The 21,036-nt window shown below is 39.0% G+C and overlaps 1 protein-coding gene across 3 annotated transcripts in view; it reads right to left on the bottom strand.

Annotated features, from left to right (window-relative positions):
- LOC117137436 (broad-complex core protein isoforms 1/2/3/4/5-like) overlaps positions 1-14,747 on the bottom strand; it is a 45,986-nt gene extending 31,239 nt beyond the window's left edge. For all 3 annotated transcript variants that reach the window (XM_033298869.1, XM_033298870.1, XM_033298871.1), the window contains exons 1-2: positions 14,598-14,747; positions 14,371-14,535 (exon numbers count right to left, since the gene is read on the bottom strand). In XM_033298869.1, the coding sequence (XP_033154760.1) occupies positions 14,371-14,535; positions 14,598-14,747 (315 nt within the window). The remainder of the gene's footprint in view (positions 1-14,370; positions 14,536-14,597) is intronic.
- Between the last annotated feature and the right edge of the window lie 6,289 nt (positions 14,748-21,036).

Genomic DNA, 21,036 nt, shown 5'->3' with positions numbered 1-21,036 from the left:
GCTTAAATGCCAGGGTCCAGGGTCCAGCCTAGACTTTTCCCCTCTTTCTTTCCCAGATTCGGTGATTTTTCCTCCTTTTTTTTTGGATTCCCTCCTCTCTAGTTGAGCTTCTTTTCCGTGGTGGACTTTTGCCTGCGTGAACTTCCGGTTACGTGCTTGGGGTTTCTACGTGCACATATGTATGTACATACATGCATCTCTATATTTCAGGTGTGCATATGTGCACATATGCGCTGTTTTTTTTTTTCTGTTTCTGTCTCTATTTTTTGCAATTTACTAACTACTTTTACGCGCTCTGCTCTTGGCCAAAAACCACAGCATTTTCTCTCACCTTCCCCGATTTTCTTTGTTTAGTTTACAGAATTACAACAGCAGCAACAACAATATAAAAGCTGCCTTGCATTTTAATTAAAAATTCTTCAAAATTCGCTTTGTGCTTGCTTCGTGAATTTTCCATCCCCTTTCTCCGCCCACTTTCTTCCTGCTTCATTTCTCTGTGGGTCTAAAATTTTTTCCATTTTTTTTTTTTTTTGGCTGCTACCAATAATAATACGCTTGTTGTGGCCATTTTGCTGCTGCATGCCACCCAAAAGTAGACCACATATTTTTAATTTGACTGCAGAGCAAGGATAAACGGAAAAATGTTGCGGTGGGAAAACAGGAATATTTGGACACATCAAATGTTAGAGAACTGTTTGCTTTTCCAGATACACAAATCTTAATTGTAGTCTTTGGTTTACATTTCAAGCAAAGGAGTTTTTATCACATGTGATTAAAACTAATACAAATATAATGGCATTGCTTCCTAACAAGATTCTGTTGAAAAATAAAGTGGAATATGCAAGCAGAATCAATCAAAAAATATATAAAACCTTAATATATATAAACTTATATAAAACTTACAAATATAACCTGATCTAATCTGTCTTTTTAAGTCAAAAGAAAATTTAGATCTTTATTTGAAACACACATTAAAATTGTAAGCAAGAAAAATGCCAAAATATTATCCACTCTTTTAGAAATTGGCCTCTTGTAAACATAATTATACTTTGAAAGTATTCTTGCCACTTAAAGGGGCAGTAAAAAAGAAAAGAACAAAAGTGTTAAACTCTTAAAGAAAAGAAAAACACTTAAATAATAAGTTAAATTTTCATTTGAAAATTTAATAATAATACAGTAATATTTTGCAAGTTCATAAGCAGACATAACAGATCTGCAGTTTAAAGTCTTTCAATAAATGCAGCACATTTCCCAGTGCGAAAAATTGAAGCTTTAAGAGCAGCAACCGTTTAACTTGCGGGAAAAATGCGCCAAGAGAAGAAAAGTTAGCATACGTGAAGAAGGAAGACGCAAAAGTAAAAAAAAAAAAAAAACAAAATCGCTGCTGTCAAGGAGTTGGTGTTTGGGGTAGTATTATCAAAATACATAATAAAAGCGGGGGGAAAAGCGGCGGAAAGCAGACGGCGTAAAAACATATGAGAGCTTGCACGAGGTGCTCAAAGAAAACGAAGCACCGGAGGAGGCAAAAGAAGCGAGAGGGCAAAACTGAAGTAACGGGACTCAGCAGCAGCTGACTGACGAAAATAGTACGCGACGATAGAAATTTCGCGCGCGCGTGTGTGTGTGTGTGCTTGTGGGGGAGGAGGAGGATAATAAAAGGGGGAAACGAAGAGAAGATACAGAGATGGCGGATAGAAGGGCACAGAAATCAGCCGCTTAAAGCGGCCGGCATTTTTATTATTATTTTATGTTATGTTATGTGGCCTTGGTTTGCTTTCTCGCTTTTTGTTATTCTTTTTCCCCTCCTTTGGCCGGCTGCCTTTACACTTTACTTTTATTTACATTGTGCGCAACGTCGCTATTTTATTACTCGGTCACATGAGGAGTTCGTCGTCTGCGTCTTCTTTCCTTTGCATTTCTTCTCCGCGCCTCCGCTTTGCGCTTTCTTTCTGGCGGAATACGTGTGAGCTCTTTTTGATTTTCGCCCCTTTTCGTGGCTTTTATTTTGATTCGACTACTTCAGAAACATTGCCGCAGGTTCAAAAAACGCTCTCGTTTTTCATATTTCCCTACTCTTATTCCCACGACATTTACATTGCCTAGTTTTAGGCGCACATAGAGCGATTTCTTCCTTTTTTCTAAATCGTTTACATTATCCTGACTAACTATTATATGGTACTACATTTACAGTTATATTACGCATTTTAGGGATAATGGTAAGGTAATACGAACTACCAAACATAACTTTCGAATGAGGAACACATAGTATCACTCTGCGAATTAATTTAGATTGTTATCGCGAACTATCTGTGATTGGGTTCAAGTTTATTGAACGCCCAAAGCTAAGGATTTGCTTGTTCGATTCAAGGACCTCGGAACAATAAAGGGACCGAATTTTTAAGGGGTGGCCCGACTGTATAACTGAAATGAGGAAAATGGGAAGGAGGCTTGTCCAATGAAGCACGGCGAAAATGGGACGGTCTGCGAAATAAATACAACAACAAGAAACAGAACACAACAAAACTTAAACCTTTTCTTTATATAATATGCCCCTAGACCATCGTCCATACAAACAAACAACTATATACCATTTTGGGACAACAACAATTGTAATCTATATCTTTGTAGTACAACAAATCCAGTTTAAACGTGGCCGAAAAAAAATCGAGAAGGGGACGAAGACGAAGAGGTTCGTTCCAAAAAAAAAATATATATATATACACTTTTGGGGAGGGAAAGGCATCACGAAATCACTGGGTGTGCCCGGTGGTTCGGTGCTTCGGAGGTGTGGGATTAGTTGAGAAATAAAAACCCAAAGCCAAGCCAAAAGAAAAAATCCAGCAGCAAAAAACTGCTGATGAGTTGGAAACGTAGCCGAAAAAAATCGGTTATTTAGTAGTTGTGTGGGCGGCACTGGGTGAATATTTTCCTCCTTGCGGATGTCTCTGTTGTTTTGTTTCTATCCCTTTTTGCTTTTTTTTTTTGTTTTTTGGGTGTGCTTCGGGAAAAAAAAATTTGAAAAAAGAGAAATTAAAACAAGCGACTTTTCCATTTGGCACCAATGAGAAGGAGAGTTCTTCCGTTTCCTTCTCCTGGGCACTTTTTTTCCACTTGCAAGCCAAGCAAGCTGCTGACTTTTATGTAATTATATAGCATTGTTCAATGAATGCCATAGGTGGGGGGGGGGGGGGGGGGGGGGGGGCAGGGGGAAAACGGTGAGTAGTGGGCTTGGGGGTGGTGATTGGTGGTGAGTCCCAGTGTATTTGTATGGAAAAAGTAAATGCAATCGTTTGAAATTTGAATTCCAAACGGGAATTGTGCAATGCATTGGATATAGTATTGCGGAGTTTCTAGGATAGACAAAGAAAGCATGGACAAAGTCCTTAAAACGAGACTCAGATGAAGATATTTGCAACATCCGATTGTGCAAAGGATCCAAATCGAGTTGAGCTATTTTTTATATGGAAATGGTTAGGATTGATATTTTATGGACTGATTACCAAACGAAATAGTAATTCAATCTAAAATATTTACACTTTATTGCAGTAAAGTTATAGCCTACTAACCTTAAATAGCTAGTCTTTTAACTTTATTGCATAAACTTTTACTAAAAGTCCTCATACAAAAATAACATTGAATCAAAGCATTTAAAATAGAAAGCTTTAGTTTAAAATTACATTTTCCAGCAGTGATTAGATGCCATTCAAATGCGTCCACTGCAAACGAGATTCCTTTTTGGTCGACAAGTAAGTCCACAGTTTTCTCAAATTTCCACGCACAATTTTCCGTGGCAAAAATATACATTTTCCACGGACAGCCGCAGCAGGAAAAACCATGAAGCATACCTGGAGGCATCGAATAAACTTTAAGCTGCTTGACTTTGCCATAATTTCAGCTTAGAAGTTTATTTATTTCTATTATCTGATTTGACTGCAGGATTGCCCCGTTGCGAGACTTTTTCGGATATTCGTTATTTCGCTGACCTGCCGCTGACTGTGATTGATGTTCTGCCCGTGCGCCGCAACGCTCGCCAATCCGATCGATTAAAAAACAAGAGGGGGAGTGCGGGGGGCTATTGGGTGAGAGAAAAGCTATAGAGAAAAGAAGGCGGCGAGGGAGACAAAAAGTAGCACCCTTAAAAAATGGTGAGGCAATGCCAGCAACAACAATAAAGCAACAAATAAAGGAGAAGCAATGAAATGAAAATGCCTGTCCAGTTGTTTTACATTTCTTCTGATTTTCTTGAGTAAATTTTCGCCTTTTTCCAACCCAAGGGGGTTGGTTTTCTTCGCCTTGCAACACCCACCCCCTCCGCCGACGACTCATTTAAGCACTAAAGAGAAATTAAGAAGTGGCAAGTGAATGCAGGGAAAAAATGTAAAAACTCCCTGAGTAAAATGAACGGGGGAAGGGGAATGGGGCAAAAAACAGCAAAAAAAAAAAGAAAGAAACAAATTGAAAAATATAAAAATCACAGCACGGAAATACCCTGATTACGCTATCTGTAACTGTGTGAGTGAGGCGCAGCGAGCGGGGGCGATACGGGGAGGGCGCGGCAATAAGCCGCCTTACACCACCCCCAACCAACCCTTCATCCCTGCCGCCCCTTCCCCACTCTCCACCAACTACAAAAACAACAACCAGAGCCGCTCAATAGGCTTGTGATAAGCAAAAGCGATGCTTGAGCGAGTCTCGTCCCTGCTCCCTACCCCTCCCCGCCCCTCTGCCCCACCAGAAAACACCCACATCCCAAAACCCCACAATCCAATAGCCCACATAGCAACCACTCGGACCCGGACTCACACTCGCAAAAATAGGCCCATTGTCCGGATTGATGTGTTTATAGATCATAAACCTATAGTTTCCAGTATTGAAAAATATCCGCTTACAAAATGTATATGTTAAAGTACTGTCCAAATCACATATACAGTGTAATCACTTAGTTAGATCCTATTTTAAATGTAACTAACACATTCCTGATTCATTATGTAATGATGTGAAATTATTTCTAGCTACATTTTCTAATTCTCTGAACTATAAAAACTACAGCTATCACCAACATTCACTGGTATAGAACCATAAATTTATCTTTCATTGTTTTTCTTTAATATTAACATAGGGGTTAGTGTTCTGCACTCAGAAACAATACTCAGGGAAGTTATATTTAACATTTCTAGACTCCATCTATATATATCTATCAACTAACAACATGACTTCATACGGAATAGGCTCTCATTTGATTCTTATGGTTTCTGGTATGTCTAAAACTAAACTAAAGAACCAAAGGAGATATCATAGACCTTTAATCACCAAACCTTCCTTCGTAAAGTTCCATTGCAATTGGACGAATTTCTTCAGATCTATTTCTTGATCTACTTTCGAGAAGCTGCATATCCATTATTTCCAGTGCACGAAAAGGGGGAAAGGGCTCAGCGGTTGGGCCGCTGTTTGGACTTGATAACCCGCCATTGTATACAAGTGAGGCCAAGCCGGCGCATAATCGTCGCCGTCGTCGACGGTCGGCCCTCAACCGATTTCTTGCTCCTCTGCATGGAGAGTGATGGGATGGTTGGAAGGGAGCCGTCCATAGTGGGGTATGGAGATGGGGGTTGGGGGTTGGTACGCCGGGGTCATAGTTTGCCAGGCATGCTCGGCTCATCTGCTCAGTGAACTCCACCCAGATACCTCGTCACAACTTGCACTTGCTTGGACTTTATACTATCATTTGAAAGGCTTTTGTTCTTATATCATTCCCATCACGGCATCATGGTCATCCAGTTTTTGCTGAACTCCTCGCGATCGTTCTCCGATTCACGGGGAGATACATTCCCCCGATACGTTCCCCCTTTGGTGATTGGCCTTTTCTGTATGTGCACTACACAAAAGGCGCATAGTTTTGTTGGGCCACTTGGCGAACTTTGGCGCTGCTTGATGTGTGAACTTTTCTTTTTGCCGGACTGCAATCGATTGGAGTTCATCGAGGCAACTTCGAGTAGTTTACTCGAGTGGAAATCTGTACTTCAAGTTCAGCAAACAACATCAAAGCAAGGAAATGCTGCAAGAAACCTTGATTTCTTTTCCTATGAGCAGGTTTAATTGCAGCAGCGTGCAGTAGTTACGAAGAAAGGGAAAACTTTCAGAGGAGATCTTAATACAATTATTTCCTAAATCAAATATTCCGGGAAAAGAGATTTGAGTGTTGTTTCTTACACCTTTTCCCTGCTGATTTGGTTTTGCCATCTTAATCCTAATATTCTAAAAATAACATAACGTTTACCCAGTTTAGTACTGGGTAGTTGTTAGTCGGTTCGTTGAGTTCGAGTTCTAATTGGCTATCGATAAGGACGATCCTTGAAACCAAAGTAGGGCCACGCGAAAGACCATTTTGGGTGCGCCCAGGTCGGGGAATCCGGCGAAAGTTCCACTACAGTTATTTCTTTCATTTTTTTCTGTGGTAAGCTTTTGTTATGTCTCAGTTTTGCCGTTATTCTGATGGTCGCTAATTGCGAGTGTGTGTGTGTGTGTGCGAGTGTGCGTGCGAGGGTGTGTTTAGTGCGCCTGTATTGGTGCGCTGGGTTAGGTATATCTAATTAATGGCATTATTTTATGTGGCCTAGCCCCCGAAAAAATACGAATATTTTGAGTACAGGCGGCACAAGGAACGCCCAAAAGTAAGCAACGAAATTGAAAAGGTTGATTTTTACCTTGATCGAAGGACTGCTGGGTAATTATTCCAGGGAACCAAGCCTAGTTGATTTCGATTTGTTTTTTCGCTTTAAAGTTGACAAATTGTAGTAGACGACGTGACGGAATTAAATTCATACAAAAAACGGTAACATTTTACCCAAAATCAAATTAGAGAAAATTAGAAATAACGAGTAATTAATGAATGACAACAAAGTGTATTATATTTTTATTGTGGGACGCAATCGTTGCGATAAGTAGGCAGATTATATTTGGTTATTTCTCCTTTTCATTAATGTTTATCAGCACGTGGAGTTTTGTTTTATTTGTTGTGTTATTTGCTAAAAAAGGAGAACTGAAATCATTGAGAGCGGAGTAAACAAATGAGCGCGAGAGCAAACACACGCGAATAACGCGACCAAAGGCGAATGCACAATAAATATTTATTCTACAAAAATATGTACGTGAATATATAATCATAATACGAATAATCGCACATGTATTGTTCGATTTGTTTGTGTGTGGGAATGCCTTTTTACTACGTAATGTGAAACGTAAAGCTTTTTTTTTTTTGCAAATTTTGAAACGTATGCAACCGGCAGTTCGCAAAGAGAGGAAATAGAGAGTGTGCGAGAGAACGGTAAAGAGCGCCCGCGAGTGCAGTCTACACAACTAACGGGATCAGGTGGGAGAGAGGCCGAAACCGAACCGGGCACATGTGAGTTTTTAATTTTATGATTTAATTTGGCACTGCTATAAAAGGTTTTTATAGGGTTTTAATGCGCTTTACAGGGTTTCTTTCTTGATTTTTCCGCGATTTTTAGAAATAACTGTAGGCTTGCGTCCACTACGGGTTTCGCGTTTTCAAGACCGTTTTAATTCCGATTGTCCGAGAGATCGAAAGCGCGAGACCCACCGACTACAAATACAAATGTTGTCTGATGGCTGGCGACGCAGCGCTTGGCAGAATTGACCGTCGTCGCCGCTGCCGCCGCTGCAGAGAAGAAAGAAGCAGAAGAAAAGTAGAAGGAGGCGGAATGTACGAACAAAAAAATGTAAAAACAGAAAAAAATGTATCAGCAGCGGCAACAGCACCAACAACAACACAAGAAATCTCACTCAGATCTATCTGCCTCTCGCTCGCTCCCGCTCTGTTTGCATTACATACATGTGCGACAGAACGATGAACGATGATGATGAACCGAATTACAAATAAAAAGAATGATGCCAAAAGACGACGACAACGCCAGCGATTAGCAAAAGCAAAAGCAAAGGAGCAAAAGCACTCACACACACACAAACACCCGACCCACCCACTCACACACACATAGCATACATAGCGGTGGCGAAAAAAAATCGGGCGCAATCGGAAAAAATGCAAAGGCAGCGACGGCGGCGGCAGCAGCGGCGGCAGAACTCTCTCTGCACATAAAAAAAAATAAAGAGAAGACGAAAAAATTAAACATAAGCAAGCTCACACACACACACAAGCTCAGAAAAGTGCTCAAGCAGGCTGGAAAAAATGAGAAGAAACTTTGAGCCTGAGCGCCAACTGACAACAACAACGACAGCATAAAAAAAACTGCGGGCAAGAAAGCCGAGGAAAAAAATTGCGGCACATCACGCGCACAGTGGGCAAAACCATGTGTTGTGCTTAACAAAAAGTTTATATATTCTTCTTTTGTGATGGACCCTTCATGACTAAGTACACAGTCTTATATGTTAGAGATTAAAACAAGCCCAGCTTATAATACATTTATAAAACAGATAACAAGAAAAAAAGCATGTTTCTTGACTGTTCTAATTGAAATGTAAACGATCAAAATAAATAATTTTGGTCCATATAATTCCACGGCACTATTCAAAAATGTACAAATTATGGTATCACATGCGAAACGAGTGACACTGCACTGAACTAAAGTGCACTGAAAACAATTTGCATTATTGATGAGTGGAGCACATTTCTTAACAAACTCGTTTTGAGGAAAGCAAAAGAACGAGGAAGTAAAACAAGAAATATAAGAAAAAACGAATGAGTGCAAATTATACATAGCGCAACCCACAGTACATAGCACCCTTAGAAAATGACCAGCACACTGACCATCTACAGAAAACCCCACCCCGAAAAAAAATCGCCAACACAGAAACCGACTCAAACTCAGACTTCCGACTCGCGACGCCCATTAACTGGAGATGAATTCCCATTCTCAGGACCCCATGATTTGTGTTTGGGTGTCGCGTAGACATTTCCCCCATTTTCCCCAAGAACACCAAGCCAGTTGCAAAAACAATGGGCAAGAATAAAAAAATAGAATAGTGCGGCAATTGATGGAAGGACGTACATGACTGTTGTTGCTGTATTCCAGAATGACCATAAGCGAGAACAAGCAACATGGATGTAAAAATGGGTGTGGACATTGCGCGGATGAATTGGAAATTCGAACTGGTCCCATGCCGTCCTAATTGGAAGCTGTTTCTGGACCAGTGTTAACCAAAAGCCAAAGCAAAGCCAGGAAATTGATTTTTGGTTTTACTCCTTGAGTCATTCTAGTTATTTCCATATCTATGAATCGGCTTAATAAATAAAGTAACACTACGCCTCATGTCATAAGAGCCCAATTTGATGAATATTCATGAATTCCATTGTATGGTTCCATTAGAAAATGGATTATACATTAAAGCACATGTATTGAAATAAATTTTTTTAATTTTCTTAGTTTTTCTTTAAATTTTGAGTATTTATAAATATAACAATGTTTTCTTACAATTAAAGAGATTATTATTTTAAGCAAATCTTTAGTTATCTTTTTTTCGAAAATTCTTTCTTTTCAAGATTCTAACCATAGTCACTTTGAAACTGAGATACAATTTCGCATACTTCGTCCCACTGTGCAGCAAAAACAATGCACGGTCCATGTGCCGCAAAAAAATTCGCTCTCTGGCCGAAGTAGCAGCAGCAACAACAACTACAGCAAGGAGTGCGAGAACGAAGAAGAGCGGCGAAGACAAGAAACAGGACGAAAAGTTGAACACGGGGAAAAAAATCCTGATGGAACTGGACAGACGCAGCGTCGTCCGCAGAGGGGGTGGGCCCCGGAGGGGGTGGGCGGTGAGGTGGAGCTGTGGGGGGTTAAGGCTACGACTTGGACTGAGAATGAAAGTGTATGGAGCTGTCTCTGTGTGTGTGTGAGCAGCGGCCATTGTTGGGGGCACTCACACACACATATAAAGGCGGGCAAAAAATTTTTTCTTTGCGCTTCACTCAATTTCGATTTTTTTTCTTTTGGTCCGTTTCCTTCGAAAAGTTCAAAGTTGCAAGCGCGCTCTCGCTCTTTCACTCAGCATAAAAATACAAAAAAAAACGTAATTCTGTTTGCAAGAAAGAATGAAAGAAAAAATCGGAAAAAATGCAAGCCAAGTGCTTCAGACAGAGGGAGGGGAAATGAGAGCGAGAGAGAGATAGGGACAGTGAGCGAGTGCGGGTGGTGTTGAGCCACCCCACTAACTGATGTCCACCTTATTCCCCGTCTCTGTCTTGTAGTTGTCCGTGTGTCTGTCCGTTTCAGCTGCTCACATAGTTGGCCAAAGATAAAGGTGAAGGAGCGGGGGGAAGGAGAGAAGTGCACAGAGAGAAAAGCGTGTACGCGAAATAAAATCAACTTTGTCTTACTCGGTCAAAAATTAACATGAATTTTAATTGTAAGTCAAGAGCACAATTTGTAAGTTTTTCTTTTTAGAATAAATTTGAAATTTTATAATATTTGTAATTATATTATGTTATTGTTATTACTTGTTAAATGATTTAGTAGTTAGGATATAAAAAGTTTATATGTAATGTACATGCAAATACAAATGCTCTCCGTGTACCACACATGCAATGAGGCCAAAAGAGGAGGTGGCACCGAGTGGGTGGTTGGGTGGGTGAGGCACGACGCATTGGGAAGACCCTCAAGTGTTGGCATGCAAAAAAACAAAAAAAAAAACCAAACAAAAAATACATAGCAATAAATATAACCAAAGCACATGGCGTGGCAGACACATGCATTTAAAAGTGGGTGCGGGTGGGGGGGGTTTTGGGGGGCTAAGGCAACTGGCAACACTAAATCATCTGCGCATGTGTGCGTGTGTGTTGGCTGACCACGTTTGCTAAAAGCATTAAAGCAGCGCCAGCATTAATTAACGCTTAGCGAAAATCGAATCTGAGCTTAACCCCAAAAAGAACAGAAGAAAATAAAACCAAGAAAGAAGTGTGGCAACGCCGGGGTCAACCGGCACGTGTGCGAGCGAGATAACCTGCCCAGGGGCGTAAGAAACCGCTTCTTGGTGCAGCTTTCCTTTTCTTCCTTTTTTTTTGGGTGAACCCTGTTCGCGGCAAAAGAAGTTTTACTAATTGTTTCTAAATGCGACTGTGAAGGAGTTATGAACAAAAAAAACCGCAAACAAATCTACTATTGTTTTAAGATCGAAACCAAACTTCAGCCCAAATAAAATAAATCATTTCAAAAAAAATAAGGATACTTATTCGTGTTACTAAACAAAAACTACACAATTATGACAAAATATTTGAGCCATGAAGCTTCGTTTTTCTCCTTAGAAATTATATTTCGTTTCAATTTAAAGAATTAATTTAAGCAGTACATAGTCCCATTTAAGCGTTAACTAATTAAGCTGACTTTGTAATTCATTTAGGTAGTTAAAAAACTTTGCACAAGAACTCATATTCTTGGGCAGTCGCAACAACAATGAGCAAGTTTGGCAAAACAAAATTTGTTTTTCCTCTTCGTTTTGGGAACACTCCGCTGCACAACGAAAAGTTTTCGGATTCCCCCCGTTTTCCACAGCGATATTTCCTTAGCATTGCCAATCTGAAGTCCACGCAACAACAATTTTTCAAGGCGAAATGGACGCGCCAAAAAAAAAGGGCGCACCACACACAAATACACTCTCACACACATTTATAAACAGAGGAACAGAAAAAAATATCCCCAAACACATACAATGACACTAAATACGCACCAAGACGAAAGCTCCAGCTTACCCATACACACGCACATACACACACACAAACAGAAGTTGCGGTTGAAACGTACAAAAGTACAAGGGCAAATACAACAAGAACAAAAAGGCGGCGAAAATAAAAATGGGGAACCAAAAAAAAAAAAAACAACCAAAAAAGAAAAACGTAATACATAAAGTGAAGGAGAAGGAGGAAACTCCAAGAACATGTGCAGAAACAACGGCGACAAACGAAAGAGATACAAGCTGTAGTTGTAGTTGTCGTTGTAAAAGTCCCCGCAACAGAAGAAACAACAAAAAGTAAAAGAAAATAGAGGCGCAAAAAAATTCAGCAACTTGTGGAGGTGAATGGCGGGGTGAGGCGCAGGAAGAGCAGGGGGGTGGTGGGTGGACAGATGGCCGGCAAAACTTTTGCAGCGAAAATATAAAAATGGAGCGCACGTCTGTGACAAAAACAAGAGTGGAAAAAAATGAAGGTGGATGGCGGAATGGCCGAGGGGGAAGGGAAAAAGAGAGCATGAATGGGAAGTCGACGTCTGCCAGTCGCCGCAAGAAGAAGAAGAAGCAGCGGCGGCAGGAGGACTTTGCATGTGTGTGTGTGTGCGGTTGCAAGTGGGAGAGAGAGAGAGCGGGTGGAAATGGACCGCCGTTTGAGTTATTTTTTTCGTTTTCGCTTGCCCCCTTTTAGCTTGAGTAATTTTTTATTTCTCAGCGAGGGCGACTTGAGTGCGAAGCAAGTTGAGCGCTCGCCTCTATTTGCTCAAGCGAACAAACGTCACACGTTGGCCGCCACTGTAATGCGGTTGCTGTCCCCGCTTAAGCGGTTGCTGTTTAAATAAGTTAATGTTAACACTTAACAGCGAAGCGGATTTCCGCTGTACAGCATTAACATTTTTGTTTACTTTTAAATAGATCAAATGTTTCATATAATTAATTGTGTTTAATTTTTTGTAAATAATATTTAAAGTGAGTAATGTAATAAAAGTTAATAGGGTGTTATTATATATTATATTATATTATATATATATTATGGATATGGAATTCAGATTTTTTTTTTAACTATTTACAAGCAACTAGTCCGCAAAAGTGTTTAAATTAATTTAAGAACATGTCTAAAAAATATTAAAAAATTTGTAATTTGTGTGTATATATTTAAGGAAGATTATCTGCGATAAACTTAAGAAATCAAAAAGCAATCAAGCTTAAGTTTTTGATTCGTATTTATAATCGGTCAATCAATACTAATTGACTTTTAAATGAATAAGTAACATGTAAGGACACCGAATGGACTCGCCCACCGATCCAATTAGTTTCGGAATTGATTAGCCTAATTTGATTTTCCCACAGTTCCCAAAGGTTAAACCCTTTGACCTGCCAGCCTATTATGGCCTAAAATCGATAAACTTGTAGAGCTGCGGTGCACAGAGCATGCAAATCAATATTAATTACCAGTTGTGGCAACAACAAACCCTCAGGGCATCCTATATCGCCAGTGGAAGCACTACATTCTACCCATTAACTTTCAATGGTGTAGTTTCCTATATAGTATATATAGTCTATATGTCCGGACGAATCGGAACAACGAGAATTAATGAAGCGCACAAATGACAATTACAATGGGGCGTTGTCGTCAAATGCAAAAGCAACAAATCGAGGCACGTTGCTGCACCGGAAACAAATTTTAGTATTTGTTTAGTATTTCTTTAGTATTTGATTTTAGTATTAGTATTCAAATACAAAAAATTTGTATTATATTTTATTGAACTTAAATTCCCTTTGGTTTGAATATTTATTAAATTATTTTGATAAACTAAAGTAAGAATACTCTGGCATAGTTGAAAGTATTTTGTACAGTGTAGTAGATCGGTTGCGGTGGGTGGCACTCAGATAAATGCAGGAGAAAAGTGGAAGCTTGTACAGAAGGGGGTTTTCGGTGGGGAGCTCTGCCCAGATAAGAACGACCCTGAAAGCAATTGTGCACATACTATACTGCTCCCCTTCATATTTGTGCGTTCAATTTAAAAAAGAACCACTTTTGTGGTCGGTCTAGTTCGATGTTGTTTTGTTTGTTGACAAACCGATTAGCAGGTGGTAATTGTGGGTGCAGTGTATTTCATAGCCAATGAAATTTGAACGATATTACTTTCTCGTTTCAGGGGAATGGACCATTTATTGTAGCACAATTGTTTAGCAAATAGAATTATCTTCACATGATATATAAATCTAGATTTGCTTGATTTTACGCTTATTCATAATCTAGTATTTCATTTCATTCGGGTTTTTACGAAATACAAAGATTTACGGGTATCAGATAAGCGGAAAGATTCCAAATATAGTCTCCCACACAGTTATCTTATCCACAAAACAGAACCATTCCACATATGGTACCTTTCAATTGCGAGAAATATATAAATAAATATCGCCCTCATAACTCAGCCTTTAAATTAAAGGCAATTTCTTAAAAAACTTATTTTATGGTAACGTATTTGGAAAGATAAAAGTTCATGTTTCCTCTTAATCTAAAAATCTAGATAATTACTCGCATCATGTATCAGATACTTCCGATTTCAGATGAAATTCCTTTGTATTTCCACATCTCTATTATATCGTTCTTATATGATAAATCTATTTTAGAATCACCTGCAAAACTAACATCTAGTATCGACTCACCTGTAATTCCGATTCGGTGACGTCGATTTCCCCACGATAAACAAAATCGATGATGGTTTTCAGGTCGGTGAAGATAATGTCGGCGGGAAGGATGATTGTGGGATGTTTGCACGGATTCTCGAGCAGTAGTTTTTGGAAATACGTCGAACAGGCGGACAGGACGACCTGAAGTTTGGTAACAGAGTTTGATTAGCTTCATAACTATGGTATATATTGAGATACTTCACCTTGTGCGCCTTGAGGGATCCGTGCTCGCAGGACAGGGTGACGTCCACGAAGGAGAGATCCTCGCGCAGCTGCTGGAACACTGACGTCATCGTGTTTTGGTAGTTATTCCAGCGCAGACTGAAATACTGATGTCCTCGAACCGCTGCCATTTTGATGGTTATTCGTATTCGTTTCAAGCTGAATCCTTGCTGAACTCCTGTTGCTGACTTTTGTTTATGCTTCTGGCGTGCTCAACACGCTGTGGAAATGTGTGTATCCAGTATCCTGCGGGAAAAGCGAGAAAATCATCAGTTCAATGCGGTTTACTCGAGTTGGAATGGAAAATCATCAATCAATACAGACTTTAAGGACGACTGACTGCATCCTCCTATCTGAGTTCTTGGCGAATTGCCGTCTCCGATGCAACTGAACCACCACCAACCACATGTTGAAGACGCCACAAAAGGAGTCGCAGCCAGTCGGTCCATTGTGTTCGAGAGCCTTACAGCCTTACAACGAGTTACAGGAAATAAGACGCAAAGTGGGAGGTGGCGGGCAGGTGGGGGGTGGATAAACTATGCCGAAGACAGGTAGGAGGAATAGTCAATGGCTATCCTGGCCGAATTGTAAATGCCCTATGGGACATATGGTAATTATCTAGCAGCCTGAATAGTTAAACTAAAACTTGTTTTGAAACGAAGTTTCACGAAGTTAAAGGTTCCCATCAACTAACTATTTTGATAACTCTATAAGATTGATAAGACTAAAAACGTTATCATTTAATTTCGAATTTATTAAGTCATGTCCTAGAAACATTTTCAAAGCATTTTAAACCGAGAATTCATCAATTTAAATTGATGTAGATCACAGTCTCCAAGCCTATTTAGAAATAATATAATAAATAATAATATAATATAATAATAATAATAAATAATATTTGGTATGCTTTCTCCATCTGTTTAGAGTGAAAATAATCCAAATTACTTGTATGTGAATAAACATTCTTTCAAGGTAATTTCTTTTGTTTTATTTTCGAACGTAAGTTACCTTTGTTTAAAGCTTACTATAGTTACTATTTTAACTTTATTTAGTGCTGGTCATGTCGCGTGGTTTTTAGCACCGACGAATGGTTTTGTTTTGCACATTTTCATGTAAAATGTTGGGCCAGGCCCGAAGGAAGAAAACCGAAACTGAAACCAGTTTTCAGTAAAACTTCATTTTTGTATGCCCTTTTAAAGGGTATGATAAAATGGTCAGATGTTTACCACTAAATAAATGATATTTTTAAATAAAATACTCTTTATACACTAGATTTTCCATTTAATACTTATGTTTAAATTAATTAACATTCAAACAAAACCCCTAAATAGCAGATAGAGTATCTGGAACCCGTGTTTTTCGGATTAAATTCCCTTTCTCGTTTTCAATGGCACGTATTGGTGCCTGCAAGTTGTTTTTGCTAGTTGGGGCATTGTCAAAAAAAAAAGGAAGGAACATAAAAAAGAATAATAGGAATGTTGAAAGGATGCTCGAGGAGGCAACTTGCCGTGCAAATAAAATGGGAGGCAATGGAGCGACGAAAAGAGAGGAGAGGAGGAGAAGCCAACTTTTGCTTGCAACTTCCAATGCGGAGGCTTAAATGCAACCACAATTTTATGCCGAACAATAAGTCCGATTTTCAAGGGATTTTTTTATTACAAAGTTACAGCCACAGTGGAGACTCAAAGAAATGGTTTTGATTTGATTTATTCAAAATGTATTTTTATTTAGAAATTTCGAAGAAAAATAATAAGAACATTAATTGTTGCATTTTCCAAACTTGTTTTATTTTAAGTTATTTGCATTTTGTAAGTTTACGAGCTTAAGGCTGCTCCACTGTATTTGCATTTCATTTCGCAGAAGACTCGCAATCAAAACAAAACGGCGGCAAGAAAAGGTGTGAAAGAAAGAGGAAGACTAGGTGTTGCCACCCACTCGAAAATCGGCGGGCCTCTCTCCCGCGCTCTCTCTCTCTTCGTTTCGGTCAGAGAGACTTATCATTAATCGTGCATTATGCGGTCCGTTCGTCCCCGTTGTTACTGCTCTTCTTCTTACATTACTAGACCAATTCCACGTTTTTTTCCTGCTATTGTTCGTCCCATTGTTGCCATCTCACTCACACATACACTTGCAGCGATTTGCCGCCTTTTGGAGCCTCTTCTTCTGCATTTGCCCGTCTTCCTCTTACTTTGTGCATGTTTATTTGGCAAATGGATAATGTGTGTTCGTATTTTTTGTATGTTTGTTCTATTGCTTTTTCACTTTTCTTTGCCCTTTAATATTTCCTCACTGCACTTTATGTTTCTACACCCTACCTGACCTACGAACGGCCTATTAATTCTTATAAGATCTACATTGATTGTAAGATTAGTGCATAAGACAATGTAAATCTTTATAAAATATGTACTTAACATATTTATATGATTTAGAACCTAAATAAAATGAAATAAATTTATTCGTATTTATTATATTTAAATTCTTTAAACAAATCATACTTTTGCCATACTTTTTGTTTATTTTATTCGCAATCTTGTACTTTGTACTACAGTAACAGTAACAGTACAGTACAGTAACTAACAGTAACTAGTGTCGTGTCAAAGTTCTAAGAATATGGTTAAGAAACTTTGAATCGAATTCATATATATAATTATAAACAATACGTTATATTTGGATTTTGCGCTTTATTTTTTTAGTTTTACTTGACTTGATAAAAAAAATTTCTGTTGCGAAAAAAAAAAACAGAATAATTTTGTACATATCCCACTGTGTCGACTATGACCACTACCAATCCCTGTTGTGCCCACTGTAGCATTCCAGGCAAACCAACTTCGTTTTCGTTGTCTCCTCTTCGACCGTGCATGGTGTGCATGCGAGCGAACGAGACAGCAATGTTGCGGGGAGAGAGAGAAGAAGGGGGACAACGTGAAGAAGAAGAAGAAGAGGGGGAGGCAAAGGCGCAAGACAAATGACAGCGCGCTGCGAAATGAGTGAGTGGGTGAAGGAGAGGCGAAAGAAAATGGATTTTAAACATTTTTGTTTTGATTATTATTGTTCTTGTTCGTCGCAAAACTTTGCAAAGTAAAAGGGGCAAAGGGAGCGCAAGAGCGGAGCACAGAGTGAGAGAGAGGGATAGAGAGTGAGCAAGAGTTGGAGAGCGGTGTAATGCAAATGTAATGCTGAACAATTGCATTTGCCAATTGAAGCCAATTGAAAGGTTTGCAGTATTTTGTTGCTTCTTTCTTTTGCCCATTTATTTGCGCCCATTTTACTGCACTCTGCAAACAACAAATATGTTCGGCTCTTATTTTTAGTTTAGTTTGTGGGGCCTCTGTCCTTACCTTTTCGCTATTTATATTTGATTTTCGCTGCTGCTGCAATTTGCCGCCTGCCTTTTTGCATAATAATAGAGGAAATACGTCAAAGAGTTCCCGTTACGTTGCGTATTTGTTGTTGCTTCTATTTTATTTTTTTTATCGTACTGCATGCGTATTTACCGCCAGTTTTGTGTTGTTGTTTTTGCTGCCGCTTGTCGTGTGTTTTTGTTGTTTCTGCTGTTTTTCGTTTGTTGGCCTTTTTGCTTTTCTTTTTTTTTTTAAATCAATTATTGTATGGTTTTTTATTTTTATTTCTCGATACGCCTTCTGCTTCTACGCTCGCTCACTAACACACGCGCGCACGCACCACACGTACACACACACACACGCATTGCGATTGGTTTTTCATAATTCGCAAAGCAAGAAACTTAAATTTGATTCTATTTTATTTTACTGGGCTGGCACGCTGTCGCTACATATTTTTGCCATTTGGCTAACCATTTGCATTGGCGCCGCACTTTGACCGCTTCATAATGGGCCGATATAATTTCCCAACCGCGCTTTTCCGCACTCTTTTTCGCGCACGCACCGAATTTCGCTGGCAAAACGGAATTTAAAATAATAATTATTTTTTCAGCTCGTCGTTCATCGGAGTGCTCGTGTTCGCCATTTTCGTGTGGCGCTACCAGATCGCCGCAAGGTGCTCAAAGGTAGCAAAAGGTGCTCAAAGGCTGAAAACTACTTGTGTACGGTTTCCAAATCGTAGACAACTTGCTTTAAAATTGAGTGCGAGTTCATTTGGATTTTCCATTGTGTAAAAAACTGTATTAATTAAGCAACTACTTATAAGTTTCTAACTAGGTGGCATCGCCTTATCGGGTCTTCTTTGCTTCGCCGCTTGAATCAGCTAGTCGTCCCGCTTGCACCTATTGCATTGCCTATATTGATTTTTTTGCTATGGACTTTGATATGGGCGCGCAAAAAGTGAAAATTTTAAAAATTAAATATTACAAAATGTACGTTTATAAAATTATGTATCTTCACACTTTTATGCAGTTCTCCTATGATGTGAGATCCAAGTGCCTACAGACTTAAATGAGATTTTTTGTTTGTAGAATTTGTAGAATTATATTATTTATAGGTATAATGCTTTAAAATGGAAAGTTGGAGGATTTGCTCTACACCAATATAAACATAATATATGAGATGCATTAGAAGTATTGAAATATAAATTTATTTTAACCATTTATAATTATTTATTCACTTTGTAAATTAATTTTTTACATGTAACATACATTTCAGAGCTGCCACCCAGTTGCGCAGTGAGCCTAACGGAAGCTGACTGCTATGAAAATATGGATTGTCATTTTCTATTATCGATAAGTTGGCGCCCACTTCGTTCAAATTCAAATACAATGGCCCCATAAAACTCGATCATTACACTGTATTTTAGAAACTCGTTTAATGCTCGTGTGCGTGCAAGTCATGATTGCTAAAATGCCAAAAACTCTATGTATTTATAATGAGCAAATAAATATTCGCCACCAACAGTGCTCGTATTTGCATAATGAAGGCGAAACCATTCAAATGAGTTGCACTTTTTCCGCTGTCTCAATTTGTATAAATATGTGCGAGTGGGTGGGAGTCGCCTAGCCCCCATAAAAAACCATAAAAAACGAAGCTAGCATACAAAACGACTGATTTGCAGCGTAGACTATTTATGTTTGTCTGTACACATTTAGGTACATATCTATATATCTGTATACGTAGAGATTTGCATTTGGATGCGTGGAGCCGCGGGTAAAAGCTAATAGCTAATGGAGAACTTACGTGCCAATTGACATTCATGAGTCCCAAGGCCGAATACATTAAAATAATTGCATGTTCTAGCTCCACACGGCAATGGAATAGTGAATAGTGAAACATAACATCAGCAGCAACAAAAAAAAAACAAACATAATTGTAGCATGATCGGATCGGGAAATAATTGCTCCGGTTTTTCCACTTTCCAGTGCGGAAAAATCGATCGAATGTGGGACTTGGAAGCGAGCTGGAGGGGGGCTGGAAGTGGGAACCCATTGAGGTCGTTCCAGCAATTGACGTGTGCACCTATTTACCCGCCGAAAAACACGCAGCTATGCTATGCCCATGTACAAACATACATGGTGTATATGCCTTATAATTATAGGCGCACATAGGCCACCGAATTCCCGCCCCCACCAAACCCACAAACGCACCCTACTCCATTCGAGAAACCCCACTCGCCAGCCCCATAAACATGCTATATGCATCCAAGCACACACATATCGTATTTGCTTAGTTGCTTGCACGGCGGATTGAGTGGCGGGTGGAACTTTGTCGTGTCACGAGGCCGAATCATTTGAGTTAATCGGTCAGATCTAAAGATACTTATTCCAAAATATTGAAAATTAAAATTTCTAATATTTAGATGCATACCAATGTATTTTCCCAATCCTTACAGCCAAATATCTTCAGTGCATAGGAACAAACAATTTCATAAGTTTTTAAGAAGAACTTTTAAGAGTTTCTATGATTATTTTATTGGTGAAATAGAATTGTTTAATATATATATTTTTAAGGAAAAATCTTCTATAAATGGCTTAAGTATGAAAATACATCGAAAAAAAATACATAAATTAGTTAAACTTTAAATTTTAGATTATGTTTTATTATATAAGATAAAGTAATTAACGTTGAATAGCTAAAAATACAATAAGTTTATATGAATATTAAGTTGGTTTTATGTTGGAATGCATTGTTTTCAAAGGGTTCTTTTTGGAGAAATTTAGATAGCTTAAGCTGTAAACTCAATGCTCCTATAAATATTCACATTAAAGTGGGAGTTGTGTTCCCCAACGTAATCCCAGTTAATCAGTATTGATTTAACATCCCCCCACCACCCACCAAAATTCCCGACGACTTCCAGTGTCATCTCTAAAACACACACACGCACAGGTTCCACAATTAGAGAAGGACAAACAAACAAAACAAAAGATCCCCCACACCAACAAAGAGGCCACAACAACACAGCAGCAATGGGATCGAAATGGAAACAGCGCGCTGCTCCAAAAAAAAGCATAAAGCA

This window comes from Drosophila mauritiana, chromosome 2R (genome assembly GCF_004382145.1).
Source record: "Drosophila mauritiana strain mau12 chromosome 2R, ASM438214v1, whole genome shotgun sequence".
Taxonomy (NCBI): Eukaryota; Metazoa; Arthropoda; class Insecta; order Diptera; family Drosophilidae; genus Drosophila; species Drosophila mauritiana.
This window is presented reverse-complemented; position numbering and strand designations above follow the sequence as displayed.